Below are 25,438 nucleotides of genomic sequence, written 5' to 3'. Positions count from 1 at the left end.
GAGTGAAATTGGTCAAAACTGCCTACCTGGTGGGTTTTCCCCTTTTTTTACTAACTTTGTCTGGATCTTAGGATCTGCTACCCTGTTATTTCTGTAAGTTAACTGATAAGAAATCCTGGCCTGAGGAAGCAGATAGGTTGCTGTAAGTCTCCCGCATAGAGGATTTTCTCTGTTCTAACTAGCATGATGCAATTGTGAAGTACTGACTTGAGAAGACAAAGCTTTTGTTGCAGTCTTGGAAGCTCACCTGTTCACCCTCTGATACTCACTGGTGAGCGCTGGAAGGTCAGAACTCCATAGGGATGGCTGCTATAACCACTTTTACAGCGCGATGCAAGCTCACTGTTCTGGGGTCTGAAATAGTGGGGCATAAATTCTGAACCAGAAGGTATGAAATGCCATGAATTGAGTGCTGTGCTCTGAGCGATAAGCCTTGCAAAAGACAACCTGCCTGCTGGAGAGCTCCGTGGGGCTCTGGTTCGTGGGAGAGATGCTACAGGTGTCTTGGCGCTTTTCAGGGTGGGTAGAAATCAAACTATTATAGCCTTACGTGAGGAATCTCCTGGTTTTAATTTTGACATTCAAGAAGAATGCTCAGTTAATTTATTTGTTGGTACTGTCAAGTTGCAGAGGTTGTAATCATATATCACTTACAGATCTATCTTCTGTGCGATGTGATAAAAGGTGAATGCCTCCGAATTCTTAAGGAAACAAGAAAACTTAAAAGTGCTGTTTGTTGTGTTGTGATCTACGTAGATCTCGTCCATAAAGTGCAGATTTTCTAACTTGCAAGTCTCACGGCCTTGGGGGTAAATCCTTTTCATCCAGGGGATTCTAGTCTAAATTTTTTTTGCTATACCAATGAAATGGTTTTTTTATAGCGTGAAGTAGAAGTGTGTCAACATTAATGTGTACAACACTAATGTGGTACAATCTCTCGACACCATCCTTGAAGCTGGAAAGGTCCACTTGGGATTTCAGGGTCAATCCAGCAATATGAATTTTTTTTAGGAATTTGTTGGTTGCAAAGTTAGACATTTGGAAAACACAAATGCTCTAAATGACCCGACTGCTGCAGCTCTCTTTTCCTCCCTTCCCTTTCACCGAGTCCTGGCTTCTTGGGAGGATTGTTGTGTTACTCATTTTCCTGTAAGAGGAATATTCCCTCGCTCAATGGAAGGGGTATGTTTTTGCCGTGTGAAGTTGTTGCATCCTCAAGTTCTACTGAACTCCTTGCTCTGTGAGGAAGAGGAAGGCTCCCACAGCTCCGCTGTCTCGCGCGGCCTGGGGCGGAGAGGGGTGCACAGCCTGTTCGGGACCCCTCACCCCTACCCAGCGCCGGGGTGGATGGGAAAGAGCAGAATTACGTTTCCTCCTTTTATTTTTTCCCCTCAGGAGGGCAGCGGGAAGGACTCCGGGAGACCCGGCGGCGGCCCCGGCTGCGTGAGGGAAGGGGGAGACGGAAAGGGGCGGGCTGGCGCGGGGAGGGCGGGAGCGCGCCGGCCAATGGGGCGCGGCGCCGCAGGAAGGGGGCGGGACGAGCGTGCGCTTCCTGCCCCCACGTGGCCTGGCTTTGTGCTGGGCGCGCGGCCCCGCCGCCCCTTTCGCTTTCCCTTTCCCCTTCCCCTTCCCCGCTCCCATGGCGGCCTGGCTCGGCTGCAGGGCGGAGGAGGGCGAGGCGGAGGACGAGGCGAGCTGCTGGAGGTACGACTCCACCTGGGAAGAGGAAAAGGAGGAGGAAGAGGATGGCGGCGGCGATGAAGGCGGCGAGCCGGAGGGAGCGGATGCGGCCGGCGGGGAGGAGCTGGTGCCGAGCTGGGCGCGGGGCTCCCGGCAGGCCCAGGTGGGTGCCGGGGGGGCAGGGGTGCCCCGGGGCGGGCGCGGGGCGCGGAGCAGGCCCTCCGGGGCGGGAAGGGGGGCGGAAGCTCGTTCCCCTGCCCGCCCCGAGCCCCGCAGCCGCCCCTGGCCCCTGCCCCGCGCCGGCTGTTGCTCGCTGCAGCTCTTCTCCGTTCAGATATTTAATAGCTGGGTCGGTACCGTGAGAGCTGCTGTAGCCCTTGGGATTGTCTCGGATACTTCGCCTTGTGCGACCGATGTTGCACGCGTGGATCTTCCCAGGCCGCCTGCTCTGTGCTGTCAGGGCGTTTGGTGCCTGCTCTCTCGCATCCTGATTTACTGTCAGGAACTGGAGCAGCTTAAAATACTTACGAGAAATCAAAAGGTTTTTTTTCCCTGGCAGCAATCGCTAGTGTATAATTTTCTCCTCATCTTGAAGTCAGTCCTCAAAGAGAAGAGATGACCTGATCAGGAAAGAGCTCTGGAGGTGGTGAAGGCAGAGGTGTGCTGTGACTTCATGACCCCTTAAGCTTTACTTAACTGCCGTGAGCTGGCCTTTAATATTTTTTTCCCCCCACCCCTCCCTGTGGTCTGGGTACCTCACCCCATAAATACCCCCAGTTCATCTTCTGTGTGGCACCTGCCGGTTCGCCACGTTCTGGTGGCCACTGGGCTTGGTGTTATGACACTGATGTCCTTCAGCAGCTCCTTGCTTTTAAGTTTTTTACTGGCATCCTCATCTTCGTATGGTGGCCTTTTGTACTCTTTCATGCCTTCAATAAGAAGTCATCGCATAACACCTGCTTTCAAAAGTTAGCTGCAAGTTTTTATTTCTTTTAGACATGTTTTTTTTCCTAGGGAACATATTACAAAGCAACTCTGAAAACAAAAAAGATCCGCTGATGCTTTAAAAACTGCAGGTATGTGTGCAGTTGCAATTGCTGAGGTAGTGCTGCAAAATGTGGACGCTTACCTCCAGTGCCTTAGAATAATGTTGATTTGAAATAAAAGGAACTTGTTAGTCTTATGAGGTTCCTATCTTCAGCATCAATGTTTCTGAGTTTGGCGTTGAGCATCAGTAATTTCTTCTACAGCATTGCTTTAGCAAATGCAAACCTGTGTTTTTCGCTCTTTCCTGGGTCAGTCAAAACCCACAACAGTCCTTTAACGTAACTCCTCCCCTTTCTGGGAAACAGAAACTAACCCTTCACTTGAGTTTCATTTCAGCAACTCATCCATAATCCATATTCTTAGAATATAAGTAGCAGATAAAGCTTTCTAATTAATATACTTCTAAAGGAGTTTATAAAAAATTTAAAGTTTAATATTAAGCATTGTTATTAAAATAACCTCCCTTTAAAAAAAAATAAATCCATGCAACGTAGTATTCCAGACACTCATGTCTTCCTACAAAAACACACACCCTATCCTTTGCAAACAAAATCAACGTTTAAATAGAGCGGATGGAAATGCTCATGCATGTCTGTGCATCTTCATGGAGTTCACTGCAGGGACTGTAGTTCGGCCTTACCTGTGCATGTAGGTCTGTGAAGGGTCACAGGTGTTTGAGGAGGAAGAGTTGCAATACTTAAAGGAAGAGGCAGGGATTTCCTCTGAAGTGATTTGCATAGTTTGAGGGCACGCTGTCAGTTTTCTTTTGAACGTGGCTGGAATTCTCGTTTTGTTCACAAGTTCTAATGTCTTTAAAACATTCAGATTATTCTTTTTCAGTGCATTTGTTCTTCAGATTATTTTTTTTCCTTAAAGCAACTTCTAGATTGCCACAATGGTAAAAGCAGGGACCGTTTTTCACTCCAGGGAGTGGACTTTTCAAATTTTGCCTTACAAGGGAGGATGTTGTTCCTGAGAGTTACGGCTTCCGGAATATTGTTCTGTATCTTTAAAGAGGCATTCTTCCTTCAGCGATGAATGGGTAGTCATCTCTGTCAGGGCCTGAAAAATTTTTAAGGGCAATAAGCATGAATACAAAAACTCCCAGTAAATCTTCTGCTCTCCATTTATGCCTTTACAACCTGCCAAAGGCATGAAGCAGGTTTCAAAACTATTTCCTACTTCTGCTTGTTTTGCACTAATTCTCATTCTTCTCCCCTCAGCCAAGATTGTATGCTTTATGACTGGACCTGCTAATGCTTGTGTTCAATACTGAGGTTAGAGGATTTTTTATTATTATTTTCACTATGCACTTTTAAAACCAACATAAATTCTACTTTTATCGTTGTGTCTCACTTGGGGCTCTGCAAATACTCCATCTTTGCAGTCTGAAATTCCTGCAGATGTGTCTTCTCAGCTCTTGTGCATTTCAGTGCGTTTTGCTTCTAGGAGCAAGCCTTGAAAATCTCGGGGTTTGTGCTCATTTTAAAAAGGTGACCTCTTGGTCTGCTGTAGCGCATGGGTTCACGTTGCACTGCTCGGAGTGGTGTTTTAGTAACAAGCCCTGTAGTTCTACCTTCAGAACTCTCCATCAACAGAGTTTCGATCACCCTTCTAGGATTCTGTTGTCCTTCTCATTACTGTGTCTTGTTCACAATCCGCATGTTCTTTCATCCCTTTTGATTGGAGCTGGTTTCCAGTTTTCAGCCAAATATTGTTTGTGTTATCCTCTGCCATCTGTGTTCTCTGCTTTCCTCACGCGCTTTGCACAGCGATGCATGTTCTGCCCGATGCGTTGCAGGTTTGGAGGGAGAAACCCGCTTAGAGCGCTATCGGTGTTGTGAAAAATAAGGAGGTTTGACTTAGGCACTTCAGTTTGCCTTTCTAACCTGGAGGGAAAGGGAAGGTTATATTTCTGTGTGGCTTGAACAGAAGTTTATAGAGACCGAGGAGCAACACCTGCTTGGAGGGAGGGCTGAGTTTTGCTCTTTTTGCTTCCCCATCTTGTTCTCTCTAATGGTGTGCTCCGGAACACCTTTCTCCTGGATCTAGCTTCTTTCTAGACAAGCCTTATAGCACCTCGCACCATTGCGTTCCATCTGTCTCTGTATCTACACTTACTCTTCGGCAAACCAGTTCTTTTTCAGAATTGGAGCCAGTCTACTGTTAGCCTGTCCCACCTGACTGCGTTAAAGGATGTTATTTTAGAACGTTAAGTGTAAAGAATATCTGGAAATTGATCCTTCTCTAATTGGGAAAAATTTTTCATTAATTCCACATGTACCAGAATTTCATACTTGGAGTTCAAAAGTTATAATGAAAAGCATCAATGAATTTGAGTGCTAAATCCCAGTCTCAGCTTACATCTTGACCAAAAGAATAATATCAAGCGTTCTGGCTGAAAGTATTTCTTAATCTTGTGTTTGGGGCCACTTGTGGGTTTTTTTTTTTCCCAAATGTTAGCTGTGTAGCAAAGCTTTTTATGGTTGTGTGCATTTCTGCAGTCTGGGTAGATTCCGGGGGTGGACACCAGTGCTTGGATTTCTAATCCCGTATGGGCCGTGTGGCTGTGGGAAGTTCTACCACCTATTTTGGTCTGTGTTGGCATGTATAAAATGGAAATGTGTTGTGATGTAGAAAGGCGTTATTTTAGGTCATCACAAGTTACTACATTAAAAAAAAAATATTTGAGCTTTATTTAATCCCTGTCACCAAAGTATGGAGGACTCATGGTGTGTAAATGTATATTTAAAATGTAATTTTAGAAACTTCTGCATTGTTGACCTCCCTCTGTGGATAAAGCTTTGATCCCCCAAATACTGTGCATGCTTCATAAATTTCAAGTATTATCCATTCAGCAGCCCTGCTGATTGTTGACTTCATTACAGCGAGGTGTTAAAAAATCTAATCCAGTTTCTGCCTTAATAATTAATGAACCAGTGATCTGTAATCACTCTTCACTAAAAAGTGGCTTTGTTTTTTATTTTTCTCTGGGCAAGTGAGGTTAGGAAGTATAAAATGAAGTTAAACAAAATAACTTGGGAGAGCATTTGCTGCTTCTTTCTTCTAAGTTTCTTAAAATGCTTATTTTGCAAGAGTCTGCACATCTTCTCTCTGTTCCACAAAGACCCTGCTCTTGCTGTGGGCTGGCGTTGAGTGATCTACCTGCACTGTGCTTCGCACTGGGTGGCTCCTTTTAATCATGAGAAGTCTTGTTCATTTTGGTGGTGCTGCCTCAGAACACTCTTAAGCGCTTTCGTGGTTTGGGACAAGGTGGTTCAGCACTTGGCAAGATCAAACCTGTCTCTGTTGCTTGTGCAGTGTAACAAAATCTCTTACCATTGAAGTAACCCACTGTAAAAAAAAAAAAAAAAAACAGTTAAAATGCATTTTAAGTCAAGTCATACTTTCAACTTTAATTTCCATGAAGTTCAGAGGAAGAAATGAAGCTGTTCTTTGTGATTTCTGTCTAAATGCTACATTTGCAATGAATCTAGTGCATCTGTGTAGCGAGGAGAAGCTGACACCTAACTGTCAGGTGGATGTGGCACCACAGGTTTTTCTCTATAGCAGTTTGAGTTATGAGTAAAATCGAGTGAATTCAGCTGTAACTAGGTAAATCTGTCACTTGGCAACTAATAGGGATCATGTGAGTCACTGCTGTGGGTAGTCTCATTTCATGTGTATTTTTTAAATTTTATTAGTGAAGTTTGGTTTCAGACTGTTTCAGCTAAATGCCTTTTATTTGTAGGAGCAAAGATCAAATTCATCACCGCTGTCTCAGAGGGGTTTTCAGGTAGGATTGATATAAAGTTTAGTTACTTGGAGAGATGAGCAATAATGAAGATGATGATTGGAACAGAAGTCCAATAAAATAAATGTAATGTGACCATGTGGCTCTGTAATTGTGCACTGCCTAATTCAGCATGATGCTAAATCAGCAAGGCTGCTCTTGAGCATAAAGCAAAGATGAAGAAAACGTTATTTCAGTAATGTCTACAGGGAATGAGAATCTTGAATTTAAGGGTTCTTTCTGCATCTTAAATTCTACAATTCTGAAGTCTGATCTCTGTCTTGACTCGGGTATGTACTGACTCTGAGAGAGACAGGCAGGGAGGGCTTGTCTTGTTTTAGAACCTTTTCAGTGAAGAAAATTATTTCTTACTATCTGGGATTTCCAGCTAGTTCTGACAGTTTCTATAGGAAAACCCAGCTGGGATGAAGATATACATAAAACATAACAACCTTGATTAATAAAACTAGAAGGAAAAAGAAATGTTTTCATTAAAGGAGATGGTGTGAACTTCCTCTTTAGTCCAAAGCGGTTTTCATGAATGCAAAAAAAACGACTGCAGTCACAAACTGGCTGGTTTTTGGGGTGCTGGGAGCGCCGAGTGAGCGCGCAGGAGGGGAGCATGTGTGAGAGATGCTCAGCTCAGTCAGTGGATTTTTCTTTTTTTCTTCCCAGAAGACAACTTTATTCCTGATGTCTGATCTGGCTCTTTTCTCTAGTTCTCAGGCAGACGCAACTGGAATGCAGCAAAAGACTTGCAGAGATACAGACATCATTACCCGGTATGGACTAAATGATGATGCACATATTTTTGTGGCTCTTCCTCATCGCGTGATAAGTTTAGGAACACTCTCTAGGTTTCAGGGCACCCTTTTGTCTTTACGTTGACAGGCTCAGAACCTTTAAAGGATTCATTTGTGAGGGAGAAGGGATGATGTGCATGTGGGTGCATCAGAAACGAGCTGTTACTTCCCAAAACACATTTCAAGGATTTAGCTTGAAATGTTTAGGAAACATGAGAGAAGGCAGAGAGGTGTTGAAGTGAATCTGCCTTTTAAAAGGTTGCTGCTTGTTGATTTCTTGTTCTCATCTCCAGGGTTTGATAGAGTCGGAAAACGATGAGGAAGAAGAGATGTGGAACTTAAGCTTTTATAAAAATGAGATTTGTTTTTTGCCCCAGGGTGAGTACCTTGTATGATGACTGTTTGATGCAACTCTGCTGCAGCTGGTTGAATTGGTGAAAGAGTAGCTTGATCCATGTGGGCCAATTATTTAAAAAAAAAAAACAAACAACAAACCAAATGCACCACCAAACTAAAACCAACAAAACCCCAAACTAAAACCAACAAAAAACCCACCAAGAATTTTTATTTTAAGATGTCCTTGTCCCTGTTGTATGTTCCTTAATTCTCCCTTTGGTGGTAGAAAACCTTGAGTAGTGACTGGCTAACTTTAATTTTCATTTGTGTCACTTCTTCTTGCCTGACTTTTTCCTTTTCTTTTCAGGTTTGTATATTGAAACTCTGCTTGAATCTTGGTGGGACAACTATGAAGTTCTGGAAGAAAACCATTCTTACATACAGTGGTAAACTGTCTGCATGAATATAGTGCCTCTCCTTAGTTGTGCCTCTTGAGAGTCAGTTGTATCCGTGTTCCTGAATTCAGCTTCCTGAAAGGCCCAGAATTACTCTTGAGCGAAACCTGTGTCCACTTTATTTTTATTGAATTATATTCTTCTGGAAACAATGCAGTGGAAATCCTGAAGACAGAGGGTTCCAGTGCAGCAGTGGCAGTCGATCTGAGTCGCGCTTGGTCTTACAGCGTGCTGCAGACCAAAGTATTAGCGAAGCGAGAGAGATCAAGATAAGCGAAGTATGTTGTTATCATTGGTGTAGACAATGATTTTATGGGAGGAATTTATTTGTCATGTAGTAAACTACTACTGTGTCCATAGGGATGTGAGGTCTCCAAGAGATGCCTGTGATATCACAATTTTTGGAATCTTTTTTAGTTTTAACAAAATGGATACCCTGGGTTGGATGTCAGCTTTGCTCATCTGGGCTGAACATTTTTTTCCCTTCAGGCTATTCCCTTTACGTGAACGTGGGATGAACTGGCGTGCCAGACCACTCACACGTCAAGAAATCCAGGTCTTGAAAGCTTTTGTCTTGGGGGGGTTTCTGGGTTTGGATTTTTTTTTTTTTTTGAGATCTGAAGAATGTTAGGATTTTTCCTAAATGCCTTATATTTGAAGTCTAGATTTTTTTTTACATTGCTTCCTTGGGGCCCTAGTGTGAATGGAGCTCACTCAAGCACTGTTAAGCATTTGTCTGTCTTGTGTCTGCCAGTAGCTACCCCAGCAAATGGAATGATTAGTGATATAATCAAGCCTTGATTATAATTCAGGTGCCACTTAAACTGGGGCAGGTAATTAGGGAGTTGCGCCTTGTGCTCATTGGTCTGTCTTGTTTTCAGGCATTTAAGAAGTCCAATGAAGTTATGCAACGGTTTAGACGTGCTTATCAGCTCATGCTGAGATTTTATGGAATCCTGCTGGTCAATGAGGAAACTGGAGAACTTAAGAGAGCAGAGAATTGGGCTGAACGATTTCAGAACTTGAATCGGTGAGTCTGTCATACTGCTGGTCATTTACTACAACTAGGCACTTCTCTGAGTAGAAAAAAATCAAAGTCAAGAAAATCCTCAGCCCTTGAGGAATGGAGGCTTTTGTTGATAAACAAGTTTGCTAGTTAAGGTATTTTTAACTTGGCTCAGCCTCTGACTGTAGGTCATCACACTCTCTTGTTATTTTAAGTGACAAGTATAATAGGGAAACCAACTGAGACTGGTTTTCTTTTGTATCTGGTGCAGCTGGTAACAGCAGGCATTCCTCTTGTTGATATCCTGAAGTACAAAATACAGACTTGGAGATGTTAATATTCACTCTAGCAGAGCTTGTGTTTAAAACCATATTTTAAGCAGGAATCACTGAAACATTTTCACAGGCGGCCAAATTGCCTTTGTAGTATTTTGTTAAACTACAAAATAGGAGTCTTTCCATATGCTTCCCTGATTGATTATAAAGCTGCCTTAATGTGTGTAAAATGCTTTGAGTCCTTGGTTGAAAAGTGCTCTGCAAATTGATGGTAATGTTTTTATATTACTGCAGGTTTTATTATGGAGGTAGTAACAACCCTTCATATTCTAGTTCCCCCAATGATATTAACAAGGTCTCTAAAAGGTCTGGGAATATTCTCAAAAGAAAAACCAACTTGAAGACTGTCAAGTATTTAAAAAAAGCTGTGCCTAGCTTAAGTCCCTAAGTCATGAATTTCTGGCAGCATCCTTACAGGCCTGTAGTCCTATGCTTTCCTACAAGCTTACCCTGCAGGGTCACTGTCAGGGACAGGGCGTTGGGCTGCGGGGACTTGCATGTCTGACCCAGTATTGTGGCTGTTATCGACTGGTGCATGATGCAGAAAGCCAGAGCCTTTCCAGCAGTTGAGGTTATTAATCCAAGCAGTCCAACAGGGGCTAGGAAGGTACTGCTAAAGGCAGAAAGCAGCAGCAGCAGTAAGTGCTTTAAAAGTAAGCTCACCTATACTCCCATCTGCATTGTCAAATAGTCTTGTAGATCACAGACAGTAATGCACTAAACATTTTGCAGGTACCCTGGGGATTTGTTGTGACTTCAAGCTTGTAAGACTTACTTTAAAACTTTGCTTATCTGTTTATTTCAGGTTTAGCCACAACAATTTGCGGATTACGCGCATCCTGAAGTGCCTGGGGGAGATGGAATATGAACACTATCAAGTGCACTTGGTAAAGTTTTTCCTAACAGAAACTCTTGTTAAGGAGACGTTACCAAATGTCAAGAGAAGTGCCTTGGATTACTTCCTGTTCACCATCAGAAGCAAACAGAAGAGAAGAGAACTAGTCTACTATGCTTGGCAACACTTCAAACCTCAAGGCAGCTTTGTATGGGGACCGCATGACAAACTCTTGAAGTACAGAGCATGCTCTGCCAAGTCACAGCTGCACCGAAAGGCTGAAGTCAGACAGGAAACTCCTAATAAAAAAAGTGATGATTCTGTGGAAAAGGATCAGAACCAGTCTCCAGAGGAAGAACAGAAAGCTGGAGATGCTGTAGACTTGCAGCCTAAAGTGAATGGTGAAGATGTAATAGAGAAGTTAAGTGAATGTGTTTCGAAGAGAGGGGATGGTGAAGAGGCTTCATCTACCCAGCAGGAGGAGGAGGATATAAACAGTGAGACTGAAGACGTGCAAGGTACATCAGAGAATGATTGCACCAAGGAGAGCAAGAAGAGAAAACTGGATGCAAATATGGCAGACGCTAGTGGGCCGTTGAAAAGCCCTACTGATATTGAAAACATTTCCCGTAATCTGGGAGAATGTGCGATTGATACAGAAATCCCCTCCTCAGTTCCACTCTTACAAGCAGAAGAGGACGAGGAAACACTGAAAGAAGACAATGCAAGCATCAAAGACTCAACAGCATCAGAGACTGCTGATGCAGCTGTAAAACGGAGGAAAGTTGATAAAAGAACATCAAGAAGCAAAACATTCAACTTGGCCATAAACCTGAACATGGGGCCTTCGGCCTCTAGCGCCAAGTTAAATCCATCTGTTGCAAACACTGAGGCTGAAAAGGAAAATGCCAGTGAGAAAAACGCAACTGTGGTAGTGACAAGTGAGAAGGGCGACAGTGATGCAGATGTTGGGGATGTGAGACCCCCGGTTGGTTCCAGGCTCCCCAAGACTGCCTGGACTTCTCCAGTAAGTGATGGCTTGGAGTCAAGTGGAGATCACGTCACAGCAAGGAATGATCAGCATCACTGCAACAACACTCTTCTGGGAGACAAAAGTGAGGTAGACAGGGTAGAACAGCATGAAAAGGCAGAAAATGCAAGTGAAAAAGGGCAAGCAGAAGTCACAGGCAACAAACAAGTTCCAGAAAGCCTGGAGCAGAGCATGGCATCCACTTGTCTTGAGGAAGACAGTGCTGAGGTTGCAACGCAAAAACCTGAAAGCTCTGAGCGTGCAGCAGAACCTGATGAAGAGCAGGTAGCAGCAGAGTGAGACCAGCATAGCAAGCGGAGATGACACTGCCCTAACTGCTAGGCGCCAGCTTTAGTGATTTGGATAGCACAAGTACAGGGAAGAAACTTCCTTTGCGCTGATCCAGGCTAGCCCCCGTTGGACTTTCACCCTTCCACACCTTTTTAATCATCTGTAGTGACTTTGCTGAGATCCAGCCCTTGGTTACCCTAAAAAGGCAAGCTCTAATTTAGTCATCTTCACGGACAGGCTGCGTCCCGTTCCTGTTTTTTATCTGATATTCAGGACTGTGTTGGGGTAACGGATTTTTGCACTTTGCTTTCGCTCTGCTATGTCCCTTCGTCAAGAGAAGAGGAAAACTAATTTGTTTCCTTGTTTGAACTGATCAAGTATTTATTAAATACATGATTTTTAGTGTAAGACAGCATGACCTAATTTGCCACGCCTTTCTGTTACGATGTAACTATTTCTTATTTTGAAAGGCTGTACCTTCCCAGATTTATTCCTGGCAAAGATGCTGCTGCGTGTCTGCTTCAGAGGGCATCAGTCATTATTTTTGTGACATTTGCCTGAAAGAGATAAGTATATGCATTTCACATCATGTAAGAGTGTAATTGCCTCTCCTCCTGTAAAGAAAGTAGGTTTGACTTTAGACTGGGATAAATGCAGAGTCAAAACGTGTCTCTGACCAGTATTAACCTTTGTGTTCAGATGCTGTTCTCCAGGGTGCAAAATGCCGATTAATTTGTTCTGTTTGTACCCTGCAGAAGTTGCTTCATTGTGCTTGTTAGAATTGAGAATATGAATTGTCTACTGGTTTCTAAGAGAAAAACCTTCTTCAGACTTTGCATAAAGCTGTTCAGAGCTGCTCTTGCCCAGGTTTTTCCACCGCTTTCAGACCCTTGGTAGTCTTTGCTGATTCAAAGGCCTGCCTTCCTCGATTGCCAGAATAAACCAAATATTTGTCATTACATCTTTTCAGGCTCTGCCATTAATTTGCAGTTGCCTGTGGGGCTGTCTTTTCTGCAGGCCCTTCGCATGAAGTTAGATGTGTCAAATTGAACCCACTTCCTAGTTAGGGCAGAATTGTTTTACCATTAATGATCAACATGTCAGTGAGGGCGCAGTAGAGTGCAACATGTCTGGAAACCACTGGGCTTTGTGGGGCAGTTAAGTGAAACTTTAATTGGAGGGGGTACGCTTGTCTGGTTCATTTATTTACAGCCCTCAAAAATTTACTTTCAGACCTTGCCAGCTATTTGCCTGCCTTAATGTTCCTGACCTCCCCATTAGCTATGTTGCCTGACTGACTTACACAGTATTCAACCAAGTCTGAAGGAGCATTAAACAATTTAGCACTTTCGCTCCTAGAGGTTTACACCAGAGGACCCGTTTCATGAAGCGGAGGAAAGAGTTTCCCACAGCCAGAAGGTCTGGACTCGCTGTTTGCTCAGATTGTTTGTTTTACTTTTGGGGCTTTTAGGTGCCTGTTGTTTTGCGTAGGAGATGGCTAGAGGCTTGCCTGCCTTGCCAGAGAGCAGATGCAGTAGCCTGTGCAATGTTAATGTTTTTCCTCTCTCTGCTACAGCTCTTAAGAAGCTTCACCTTTCAAGGAATTTCATCGGTGACTTGCCTTCCCAAACTGTAGGTCCTAATCCAGCATGCCACATACATGTGTGTGGCAATAGAAGTCTGCAAGCTTAACATCTAATGTTCATGGTCACACACGTGCTGGGAAAAGGCTTTGTTTTTAAAAGACTTTTTTTTTTTTTTCATATGGAAAAAAGTGAGTTAAACAGCCAATAAGAATACGCTTAACTACAGAGATAAATACTTGAAGATGTTGAGTGAAATTCTTTCATAAAAGATTGATAAGAAATTGCTAATGGTGGCTTTTGTACAGATTTATAGCAATTTTCCTATTTAATGAAGTTTTCATTGTGAATGTGTGCTCAGTTGGGGCATAGATCATATATGTTGTTGCGGTGGTGTATGGTTTGTTTTTGTGTTTAATGGGATTTCACTGTGAGCCCTAGTCTGGAGCGCTCAAACCAAACCGTTCCCTATCGTGATCAGGTTTAGAGTTTCAGCCGTAGGTGTTTGCAGTGAGCTCACAGGTTGTTTTCCAGCACTCAGAGCTGTATCACAGAGTGTGTTACATTAATGTCACCTATTAAAGCATGACTTTAATGCATACCAGTTTCCACTTACGTTTTTTTTTAATCTTCAAGGAGAGGACATGACCATATACCTGCGCCACCACCATCACACGCTGTAGCCGTCTGCTGTTGCTTGGGCACCTCCAACGAGTGGGTGCATGGGGCTGTCCAGCGTTCCCAGGCAGAGATCTGGCGGGCTCACCGTGAGATAAACCTGCTGCTTGTTCTGTGAGGAGATGATGCTCAGTCTTCCCCACCGCTGTAAAACGTGGCCAGTGAACGTGGGGAAAAGGCACCTGCCCCCTTCTTTAATCATGTGCTTGGAAATGTTTCGGTCTTGGCTTCGTGCTGCCGTCCTCCCAAGTGTGTGTTGTGATGCTCTGTAGAGCAAGCAAGGACTTTGCTTTTGAGCAGCTCTTGGGGCTAGCAGGCAGGAGGGCAGCTGCCCAGCCTGCGTAGGGCGGATTTAGTCTAGCGGGCCTTTTCCCTCAAGACGCAAGCACAAGGGGTGTCTTTGCGGTAATGGTTTCTGTAAGGCGCTGCGTCCCTTCAGCGGTGCTCCCTCTGCCTGGGGGTGTGGAAGGAGAGGGGGACCAGCCCTCTTGTTCTGTGGGGTGAGCTTAAGGTGGATGCTCCCAGGGCTCTTCCCTTGCTGGTCACAAGCAGCAGCCCTCCAGTCCCTGGTTTGCTACGAACAACGTGCGGCCGAGCAGTCTGGACCTGCTTTGCCTTCTCTCTTGCCATCAGTTGGCCTCAGCGCGAAGCAGGAGGTACAAGCTCCGTGCAGAGCAGTTTGTGCAACTGCACTGCTCTCTCTCTGCGGGGCTTGTGGTGTCTAATAAAGCATTCAATTTACTTTGAAGCCATCCAAAGACATGCAGACACATGCTCCTTTTCTGTCCCCAGCTGCCTGTTCCACAAAATCTTGTAGGAACTTAGTAAATCTTTGAGTCCTTTATCCCTCTGTCGAGGCTGGTGGAATATTGGCTGCTGGGGAGCTAGACAGGCGCACACTGTGCTCGTACAAACCTCCTGGCATAAGGATGCCAAATTAAAACCTGGTATTTCATTCTTGAAGCTATGCTTTTCCACTTCTGCTGTCTTGCTAACCCAGTGAGCTATGTCATTTCAGTCCTGATGAATCTTCCCACTGTTTCCCTCTACTTCCAAGTCCTGCTTTGGATTAAATTGTCTTTAATTGATAAAGGGAAGCACAAAGCTATTTGCAGATGTGTCTTTGAATATATTGCCGTTTGGGATCACCTAGCTGGGAACAGTCGTCCTGTTCTTGTCTTGCAAATATTTCAAAGGCTTTTTTTTTTCTGGTGGCTCTGAGAATGTTTCTCCTTTTTTCTTCCTTGTATCTATCTGTGATGATCTGTTCTCTGGTTGGGATTCATCACTTTCTCAAGAAATCAGTGGCATTCCTTAGATCTCCCTGGGAAAAAAACAAACCCAGAATGTGAATATACCTCCAGAGCTAATAAACCATCTTGCAAAGCAGGAAGTGCATTTCTCTGTAGTGCATCATGCACTTGTTAAAGGTATATTAATTTCTCTAGCGAAGTTAAGTAGCCTCAGGCACTGAATAACTTACGCTCTGTGTTGCTTTTTATCTGTCCAGCACTGAGGTGGTGATGGGCTTTGAGAAATGGCCTGGGTGAGACTTAAGGAACATCTTTATATCTCCAGCTGGAGGGGCCGAGTTTTGCTCCTGCGGCGTGTCTGCAAGTGCGGCCCTTCCTTCGGCTCCCTCCGTGTTTGCTCAAGGCTGGGGCTGCCCGGCAGGGCATGAATGAGTGTTTCTCTTCCTGACTGACGACTGCTGCTCCCCCTCCTTCTCCCACCTCTTTCCAAAACCTCTCTCCTCCCAGCTCAGCCCCTTGCCTGTGCTCCTGAGCTCTGCCCCTCCAGCTGGAGCCACAGGTTTATCTGGAGGCGAGGAGTCCCTCTTTGTAAGCTGAGACCCAGGAGGAGGGATCTGCTGGACCCTGGAGGAGAAACAGTTTAGCTGCCCAGGAGGAACGAGGAGAGGCAGAGCCTGGGCACCATGGCTGGATTCTCTGCTCTTGGGCTTCTCGTCCTGTGCCAGCTGTTAGCCACAACATCAGCTCAGGTAAGGAGCCTCATTTATGTCTCGTGCTCAAGAAAAAAGTCTGTAAGGGAAAAAGAGAGTGATCTGCGTGTGTTATACTTGCAGGATGAAACGTAGCAATAGGCAGGTTATTAGTCTGAAGTTTAGTAAAAACGGGTGTGCTGCTGGTGCTGTTACACAGAGAGGTGCTAGCAAGCACATCTGGCTTTGCACATGCGTAGACAGGCTTTTAGATTGTATCCTTGTGTAGAAACTGCTGCTTTATACTGTCTGTAGAAGTATTGTCTTCCCATTCAGGACTGCAGTTACGAGAGATAAAGCCTTGGAAAAAGGAGACCTGTTGATGTAACAGAAACTGTTTTCTTTTACAGTGAAGTAATAGGTTGCCAACGAGACTAATCTGATCTGGGTCTTCATCTGAATCAGAACTTCTTATTCTGATTCCCTCAATCAATTTTAAAATTTTACACTTAGAGCATATTTAACCCTTGTTCGCTTCAGACATGAAGCTATATTAAAATTCCCTGTGTAGTGTTAATATTATTGCCTGGGGAAGGAACTCCTCAGTGAGGTTTTTCATTGTGTTAGTGAGGAATTTTTGCAGTCTGGCTTGGGAATTCAGAGCTGCCCTCATCTGCTGCGAGTAGAGCTGCTTCTACAATGAAACCTTTGTTCACTGAAGCTACAGCAAGTTGTTCTCTGGAGCCCTTTCCATACAGAAGTCATTTATTGGACCTTTCTTTCCTTCCCCCCACCTCAGACTTCCTCCAAAATTCCAGATTTTCAAATGGTGTCCTGCTCTGAGAGAGGACTTTCTCTTTGTCCTTCTGTCTCCTATGGTGCCCACCTGGTTCTTCCATCACCCCATCAGAGTGGGACTATAAACTAATTTTTAATGCCAAGCACTTGGCATCTATTTTCTGTGGGCTTTGCATTACCTCCTCTGCCCAAAATGAAACGTGCCTGCAGGCAGTGAGAACGTTTCCTATACAACCAAATCCATTTGCTGCCCAGCAACCAGCTCTGATTCCCAGCATAAGCCACCAGTTAAACGAGCTGGGAGCCCTGAGGATGTGCTCAAAGTCGTTTTCCAAAGAGCCTTGCACGGGTCCTGAGCTGCTCTGAGTCGACCCAGGATGGCGGGGGGCCCTGAGGGATGGAGGGTTAGTGCAGATTTAGGGTTATGGTGTAGGACTTGGCCATTGCTTTCTGATTTAGCCCATATGTTTCTTCTGATGCAAAAATAAGCTCTTCTTTCTCTTTCCCCCGATCCTTTCAGAGGGTAGGACCACAAGGCCCTCCTGGACCACGAGGACCCCCTGGACCATCTGGCAAGGACGGCATAGATGTGAGTGCTGTACGGCAGAGGGCAGGCTCGGCGAAGGGAGGGCGAGGGGTGGAGCAGAGGCAGAGCCAACTGAGCTGAGAAGCTGCTCTTGTTCTCTAGGGCCCCAGCCTTTGGGCCACCCTTCAGAGGTGGATGGACCTGGAGAACCAGCCTACTCGCAAGAGACCTCCTGCAAGGGTCAGAGCAGCGAGTGGAGGTGCTGAGTGGCCTCAGGTTCTTTGCAGTATCAATCCCCTGTCTCAAGAGAGAGCTCAGGACAGAACCAGAGATTTGTGACCCTGCTGGCAAAGCAGAATTTTTCTCTTCTGGTGTCTAGGGAGGAGGGGGGATGTAATACGGTTGAGTGCATGGGTACGATGTGCGTTGGAGTCATTGCATGTTCTGTAGTTCAGTGAGAGGTTTATGCGACACTCGGAGCGTCCACGTTTCTAGGGAGGCCCCAAGAATCTTAAATATGCAGCACTGGACACTGCTCTTACTGGTATTGGTTTTATTTCAACATAGTTAGCGTGGCTATCCCTAACTTACACTGGCACGTGAGAGGTCAGAATCTGGCTCGTGTGTTTCCAGACGTGAGTTGCCTTTAGTGGCAAAAAAGGCAAATGAAATGGGCGCCTGTTATTTCAGCATGCGGTTCCTGGTACGTACACCTCCTGCAGGGGTAGAAGACTATGTACCACAGGACTTACTGGAGGAGAAAAATGTTTCCTATTACTTTTAACTGATGGTTCCATAGAAATTAAAAATTTTGCTCTGTGCATCTGTTGGATAAGGACTGAATTGTGTCCTGTACTTGGCAGTGGATAGAAAAAGCATCAGATGAACCTTCAACAAGACCACATCAAATGCAAAGGCTGGATTCCTGCTTCGTTATTCAGTTTGAGTAGCGCTTGTCTCTCTAAGCAGCTTATGGAATAGGGCAGAGGTTTTCAAAGCTTGTGTGAAGTAAGTTTATTGGAATTGGGCCTTTAAGCAACGTTGAAAAAATCTATTCATTCCATGCAGGTCATTTTCTTTTGGATAAGAAGTTAAAACAAGATATATGAGTTCCCTGGTATTTGGTGAACAAGGAGCTTTTTTGTCTGCAGTGGTGAGCTTTCATAGTGGCCCTGTGAGCAAGGCTGGTCTGAAGAGAGAACCTCATTGATTTGCAGCTAGTCCCTCTAAAGTGTCCATTTGACGAATCGAGGCTGTTTCACTGAAAATCTCCCTCTGGTTTGGTAGTGTGAAAAGTTTAGAGGTGGTACCTTGACGGTTTGTCTCTGATGTTTCTCACGGTGTGACAAAAGGCTTAAGGGGACACCCTGGAAGAGGGCGAAGGACACGCTTTCATGTTAGCAGCAGCGAGCGTGTGGAGTCGTGGCAGCGGGGCATCCGTGTGGCCAGTGGGCTTCAGGAAAGGGTGCTGCGTTTTTATACAGAGTGAAAAAGAAGAATTTGAGAGGGATTAAGCCCTTCAGACTTCAAGTTGTAACCAACTTCTGTGTAGGCAATCGGAAAGAAACAAATCCCTGAAATTATGTTGTTCAGTTCCTGCTTTCTACAGGATATTTTACACCTTAATTCTGGAAGAGCACCAGCATCACTTCTACTTGCTCTTGGAAACAGGAGCCTGGGGAGATGCTGGCCACGTGAACCTGCACCCTTTTATCTGCCGCTAAAAGCTTCAGAAGGCTCCCTGTGGGACCGGACCAAATAACAACATCTGATTAATACGAAGAACTTAGTCCTAATAAATCAAACAGCTGAGTAAAGTATTTAAGGTGCTAAGTCTTGCAGCCTCAGCTTGAGTCTTGGCTATGCAGAAATAGTCCCTTATTTGAACAGACTTGATCTACATCCCTGGTACGGATATAGGTTGTCAGGTGCCCTGTTCATGTGGGACGGTTCAGCTCTTCAGGGACAGGCTCTGGGATGGTTTCTACTATTCAACAAGACATTTAGTCCTTTAAGAAGTGCACAGGAGAAGAGATGCAGAGCTGTGGCTAGTGGTGAGTGCAGTCCTGAAGCCTCCCAGTTTAAGGGCTACCATTTTTCTAACAGTACCCTCAAAAAAATTATGGCATATAAAATCCAGCACTGCTCTGCATTTTCGTAGTGCTGTATGGAGATGATCATGTGGACCCCAAGTGCTCCACATGTAGTATCAATTCTACCATTGCAAAGAATGAAACCATTATTTATTTTCTTTAGTGATGAGACTTTTTAAAGCACAGTCAGAACTTTTCTGGACCATATCTATCCAAATTTCCTGACCTCTGTAATTCACTCTAGCTTGGTCATCTTCACAGACGGCTTTGGATCAGTGCCATGTGGGAAGAGTCACTGAACGGTCTTTGAGCTGGATGAGTGCTGCCAAGGTGATCAGCAGTCCTTTTCCATTGGCCGTGAGCAGCGAGCGATGCATAACATACAGCTGAATTATTCAGGATATCTCCGAACAAACCTTGGATGAACCCCATAAGCACAATTTCTAGAAGCTCCTGCTTTAGTTCCTGCCTTTCAGTGGGATCTGCATCATTAAGTCCCTCTGAAATATTATATAATTATAGCCTTTAACATGCTTCACGTTTCATACTCAGTAACAAGCAAAATCTGTCTCTCCCAAGAATAGAAAAAGCATGTTATGATCAAAAGAATTAGTGACAAGTTCCTGTGAGTTATTCCTGGGGATGTAATTCCCCAAATTGCTAATAAGCAATTGTCACGTTTCAAAAATCAAGCTATTTCCCCCCCGCCATTTTTCTTCTCCTGGCTTGACTTGCTAAGAAAGAGTAAACTTCCTTCCCTCCCGTGTAGCACCAGGAGAGCATTTCCTTTTCCTAACAGCCTTTGCCTCTAATTCCCAGTGATCTGGCATTAGGGTTATAAACACTGATTAGGCTTTTGATTCAGCTGACTGAAGTTCTGGTGCTCCTGCAGAGTCCTGCAGGGGTCTGTGATGGCAGGATCAAGGTTTAAGATGGTCCCAGACAGCTTTTGCTGGTGCTGTGACCTTGCTGTATGGATTGCTATCCCAGGGGCAAGAAAAAATGCAAGGGGCTGGCAACCTGAAGTGATGAAGGAGGGAATAAACCTCCTCTACTGCCATTTCTAGCTGCCTTTTCAAACCGTTCATTGCAAAAGAACTGTTCCTTTCATTTCCTTGGCAGGGGACCTTCCCCACCTATGATAATGATAACTATTTGTGGAAAATCTGTGGGCAAAGGACAGCAAAGGAGTTGCTTCAGCAAGACAGAACATAAAGATCCCTCTATTCAATGACTCTCTTGTCTGCGCGTTGATCGGTCACCAATGCGGCACATAAATCCTCGCCTGAGCAAATCAAGGCAGCCAGTCTTGAGAGATTTACCCGCAGACTTCACAGTTGCCGACAGTAAATATAGAAACATGCTATAAATTCCACAACTTTGCTTACTGCCTTCTAACTCCTAATTATCAGGCCCACGGTGGGGATGATGTTATTTCTAGCCTTGCTCTGTTAATAACCACCCTTTTTCCATATAGATTTTCTTCTTCCAGGGTATCAACATGCTCCTTCCCCTCTGCTCACCCACAATACCTGAGCCTCTCACAATATTTAGTGCACTGATCCTAAAGCCAGGAGGGGAGGGTACGTGCATCTGGAACTGGGGCACAAAGTGATTTTCTGCAGGATGAGATGGGAAAACAGTCATAGAATCATAGAATGGCCTGAGTTGGAAGGGACCCACAAGGATCATTGAGTCCAACTCCTCTCCCTGCACAGGACAACCCCCAAAATCACACCAGTCGAGCTCCTGCTGATCGCAAATGATTGCCTTTTCCAGGGGCTAACAATAAAACACAAGTAGCTTGTTGTCCGGGGTCCATGCAAGCTCCTGAATGACATTACAGCTGGCTGAGCTAGGAGGAGTGATTCAAAGACTTTTTAAATATTGTCTCCCAAACACCTTTAAAGTTGCTTTCCATCAGGATAGGAAAAAATGAGCAAAATGTGTGGGGTTTTTTTTAATATTTTATAAAAATTTTATTTAGTCCAGATTGTGTAATTGGATTAGGTGGAAATCAGTTGGGGGCTTTGTTCATTTGCTCTTCCTGTCAAAGTTCAGTCATATGAAGAAAATAATTGTAGGTAGTTTGTTCATTCTTCACTTTCTCATAGTCCTGCTACTCCTGGTAGTGCCACAGTTTCATACTGTGTCCTGGATACCTGGAGCTCATCATTGTATCCCACTGTTTCATCAGGAAGATGTTTGAAAGCCTTGATTGCCGTCCAGCTCCCTCTCTGCCCCACTTGCAGTCAAGCCCAAGTGCAAATAATTTCTAAGTGTATCTGGAAAAAGTTGGAGGCGCAGGGCACTGTTCAGCAGCACTGATTCTCTCTGGGAGGCTGAGGAAGTGGGTTTCACCAAATGTGCTATCGCTGATGTGGAAAAGGCTATCCAAGTTCATCCTGCTTTAGGGGGTAGCAGGATCTAGAGCATCAGCTTTGCAAGACTGAGCATGGTAAATCTTCGAGTGGGCATGAAGGGACACTCGAGCGCTATGACAGTTGGAAAGGCCGTTGTTGCAAAAAGTCAAGAAAAAGAGGTTCAGCACTAACTCTGATGTCTCTTCTCTTTTGTTTAGGGAGAGCCGGGCCCTCCTGGTTTGCCAGGCCCACCAGTAAGTATTTTCTGGTTGATGCTGACTTGCTCATCTTTTTGAGAGGGACACGGTGCGAGAGCTAAGACTTACTGGCTCACTTTCCTATTGATCAGCAGCAGAATTTCCATAAGGGGTACACAGGAGCGGAGATGCTCAGCACTGGTCCTGGGGACAAACACAGCCGCCTCCTTCATTGATAGCAGAGGATATGCATGAAATAAAGCTCACCCATCACCAGTATAACAAAACTGGCACCAAGTCACACATGCACGGTTATTTTTGGCATTGGTCTGGGTCTGCTTCTGCTCCTCAGTCTGCCAAGGGGTGCTCAAAATTGTACCAGGTGACACAGCTCTTTGCTTTTGGCCACTTACAGCATCCCTTTCTAGCCCTCTACTAGGAGCAGCTTATGAGTAACTGTGTGTGGAACTGAGCCAAAGCACTGAAATCAATTCAGGATTTGGATATGGATTCATAGCAAGTTTCACCTCTCTGCAGGAATTCTTCTGCGTTGCGTGGTGTAATATTAACACACCAACAAATGAACTTCCATCTTGTAGCCTGAATCAACACACACCACGTTTCTCTTGTTAGTTTGTTAAAAATAATTGCCTGTTTCTCTGATTTAGGGGCCAAAAGGTGCACCAGGGAAGCCTGGAGCAGCTGGTGAAGCCGGATTGCCTGGCCTTCCTGGAGTGGATGTGAGTATTTTGTTATCTTCTCTTAAATCTTTTAATATTTCACGTAGGCATGGGTGTCTTCCCAAAGTGTCTCATCAGCTTTCTCTGTATCTACTGGAGAAGCAAAGTGGGTCCTGGATCTACATACGTGTCTAGCATATCAGGAGAAATTTTATGAGTTGAAAGCATCTCTTGATTGAATTAAGGCGTATGAGAACAATTTTGAGATGCAAAACTGATAGGACAGCACTCTTACAATGAAACATTGCAGTTCTTCAGAAATACACTGGGCAGGTCTGCAGAAATACAGGCGTCAGTTGACATTTCTGGAGCAAACCCACTGAGCCTCAGTTCAGAAATCCAGTTGCACTTATTAGCTGAGGCTTGCTGGTCACTGGCCTGGGATTTGCCCGACAGCTCTGGACAGGTGACTGCGCTCAGCCAACTTTTCCCAGCTTACCAACTTACTGCCACGGTAGCTGAGTGTGGGTAAGGTTTAAGTCAGCGCGTTTTCTTCTGCATCAGGTGAGAGGAAGCATATAGTCAGCCTCCACAGCCTAGCTGCAACTCAGTAAACACTAGTAACAAGACTGGTCGGTGGTGTTCATCCACACTTACAGTGCGCAGGGAACAGTACTGATAATTTACCTGTCATCCTTTCCTTTAAATAAAATGCTTAGGCTTTCCTGAGAGCTTGGCGTCCGGATGATTTGTGTTGGTGACAGTGACAGAAACTTCCTATAGCTCTTATTACTGTATTTCTCTGTTTTCACACTCATCTTTCTTTTCCTTTCTTTTCTATTTTTTTACAGGGTTTAACAGGAACTGATGGCCCACCTGGCCCAAATGGGCCTCCGGGAGACCGTGTGAGTACCATATTAGATCCTAAGTCCCTTTAAATTAGCATCGTCACTGATTGTATTGATGATTTTTCATTCCTTTGTAAATTGGTGACGTTAAAGCATTGATTACAGTGGCTTATTTATCCGTAAACCGTTTCAGGATACTTAGACCTTTGAAATGAAGCCTCAGATGGCTTTTCATCAGGGAGGGCCTGAGATCCGTCTTTCGTGTGGCTTTGAATGGTCTTGGATAGCCTCAGTGGTAGGAGTACCTGTGCAGAACAGCTCTGGTGGTATTTCGAGTATCTAAAAAGTTTCTTGAATCTGTCAATAGTCTTAATTATGAAGTTTATCAAAGTTGAAGCTATCTTGTCCTTTATTTGCAGTCTGAGTATGCAGCTCTGTTATGTTTATACTTACTGCTACTGTGTATTAACTGTTTAAACTTTTGCCTTTTGTTAATTCTGGTGCTGTCCATATGGTTGGCATTATTAATTGCTTTAGCATAGATCTCCCCAGCCAGTGTAGCAAGAAGGACGAGTTTTTTCTTGCTTCCTGTATATTACAGCTCTGCTAAGGGGCACCACAGGGATAGAGAAATGACTGCCTAAGATATTACAGATGCCATTCAGGTCATCTACAACGGGGCTGGAAAGGCACTTAGGCCTCCTTATGACATTGAGTTAAACGCAAATGAGCCATTCAGCACAGGTTTTTATCCAGCATAGCTATTTTTCTGTCTCCCAGAAAGTGAGACTTGTATCCACAGTTGGCTTATTGGCCTCCTGAACTCGGGGCTACAGTGATGGGCTAAACACGTATCACAGTGTGCAGAGGTTAAAAAAGATTCAGTAATCCATCTGTGGCCCCAAGGACTTACCCAAATATCAAAACTCTGTGAGTTGTCTCATTTAGTTAAAGGGATGAGTGATAGAGCCATGTATCTTTGATACACTCTTCTTCCTTTCCCTGTGCAAGGCAGTTTGCTTGGCCGCTGGGAAAGCTGAGTGGCAGGACCTGCATCTTGGTCACAGCTCCAAGCCTCCATCTGTTGGCCCTGCACTAAAAACCATCTCCTTTTCCTCGTGCCCATCTCCCTCCCCAGAGATCCAGGGCTGCAAAATCCTGACCACTCTCAGACAGTCTATGGCAAGAGTCCAGCACCTTCTGGGAACTGATCCCTGATTTTTAAAATAGAAAAGTTCAGGACCACACACCGAAGGCTGTGAGCAGTTTTATGCCCGTTCCGTGTTCGGTGGTAGTATTTGCCCATGCCCACTTTAGCACACAAGCTCCTAGGTTGCAGGGTAATGGAGCAGATAATTTCTGGGCACAAGAACTTCCTCTTCAGGTGTTTAGCAGAAGCACAGAAACGCTGTTTTAGTGTAGTTACTGTAACTACGCGCTCTGATTTGATGTGCTTTCCCATGTCTTGTAACTCAAGCTGTCAGCATGGGGCAAACTTGGGACCTGTTGTCATTTATGGGATCTTTTCAAGGTCAGTGGTCCATCTGGAAAATTGTTTTAATTGGTCTAATAGAAGCCTGGAAAAAGAAAACAACCTGTAAGTCTCTAGCACTCAAAAAGGACAGCATTGTTACCCCAACTTTCTTCCTTCTGCCCAACTTTAAGGAAGTATTTCAGTCTCCCAGGAATCACTGAAATAAGCAGGTGTCTACTTAGTGGTGTGGGATTGAATTAATGTTTAATACTGACTTCTACTGAACAAGCGTGCTTTTCTGAACTGGGATGTCTGAGAACGAAGGTGTTTAGCATATGGAAGTGGGCTCACGGAAGGCAGTTTTTAGTAATAGGTTATTGCTAAACATTACTTTTCCTGTACATGCTGCACTTCATCATTCCAACAGTGATTCATGTTTGAGCAGGGACAGAGTATTGTGAAGGCAGCACACCAAAATTGTTTTTATCTTAAATACTCCCATTGTTATCAGCATCCATTAACTTTTGTCGTGGTTCTGCCTAGAGACTGATTAGATCAAGCCTACTTGTGTTTTCAGTTTAAAAAATCAGTTATTTTTAGCCAGGAACGAGTTGGGTTCTGACCTCAATGCTAGATACTGGTGTC

At 44.6% G+C, this 25,438-nt stretch overlaps 2 protein-coding genes across 3 annotated transcripts in view; both read left to right on the top strand.

Moving 5' to 3' along the window:
• The first annotated feature begins 1,535 nt into the window (after window positions 1–1,535).
• On the top strand, window positions 1,536–13,793 carry OGFR (opioid growth factor receptor). Of its 2 annotated transcripts, XM_075108450.1 has the most exons (8): window positions 1,708–1,843; window positions 3,951–4,004; window positions 7,240–7,302; window positions 7,617–7,701; window positions 8,027–8,105; window positions 8,604–8,670; window positions 8,996–9,144; window positions 10,261–13,793. In XM_075108450.1, the coding sequence occupies exons 2-8, from the start codon at window positions 3,984–3,986 to the stop codon at window positions 11,618–11,620; spliced, it is 1,824 nt and encodes a 607-aa protein (XP_074964551.1). In that variant the 5' UTR covers window positions 1,708–1,843; window positions 3,951–3,983; the 3' UTR covers window positions 11,621–13,793. The 2 variants fall into 2 exon arrangements, with proteins under 2 accessions (XP_074964550.1, XP_074964551.1); XM_075108449.1 differs by lacking the exon at window positions 3,951–4,004 and having other exon boundaries at window positions 1,536–1,843.
• A 1,751-nt stretch (window positions 13,794–15,544) lies between these two features.
• Window positions 15,545–25,438, top strand: part of COL9A3 (collagen type IX alpha 3 chain) — a 39,787-nt gene continuing 29,893 nt past the window's right edge. The window contains exons 1-5 of the mRNA XM_075108781.1: window positions 15,545–15,874; window positions 17,133–17,201; window positions 21,813–21,848; window positions 22,460–22,531; window positions 23,323–23,376. Coding sequence (XP_074964882.1) covers window positions 15,809–15,874; window positions 17,133–17,201; window positions 21,813–21,848; window positions 22,460–22,531; window positions 23,323–23,376 — 297 coding nt within the window. The 5' untranslated portion in view covers window positions 15,545–15,808. The remainder of the gene's footprint in view (window positions 15,875–17,132; window positions 17,202–21,812; window positions 21,849–22,459; window positions 22,532–23,322; window positions 23,377–25,438) is intronic.

The sequence above is a fragment of the Phalacrocorax aristotelis genome, chromosome 13 (assembly GCF_949628215.1).
Source record: "Phalacrocorax aristotelis chromosome 13, bGulAri2.1, whole genome shotgun sequence".
NCBI lineage: Eukaryota > Metazoa > Chordata > Aves > Suliformes > Phalacrocoracidae > Phalacrocorax > Phalacrocorax aristotelis.
This window is presented reverse-complemented; position numbering and strand designations above follow the sequence as displayed.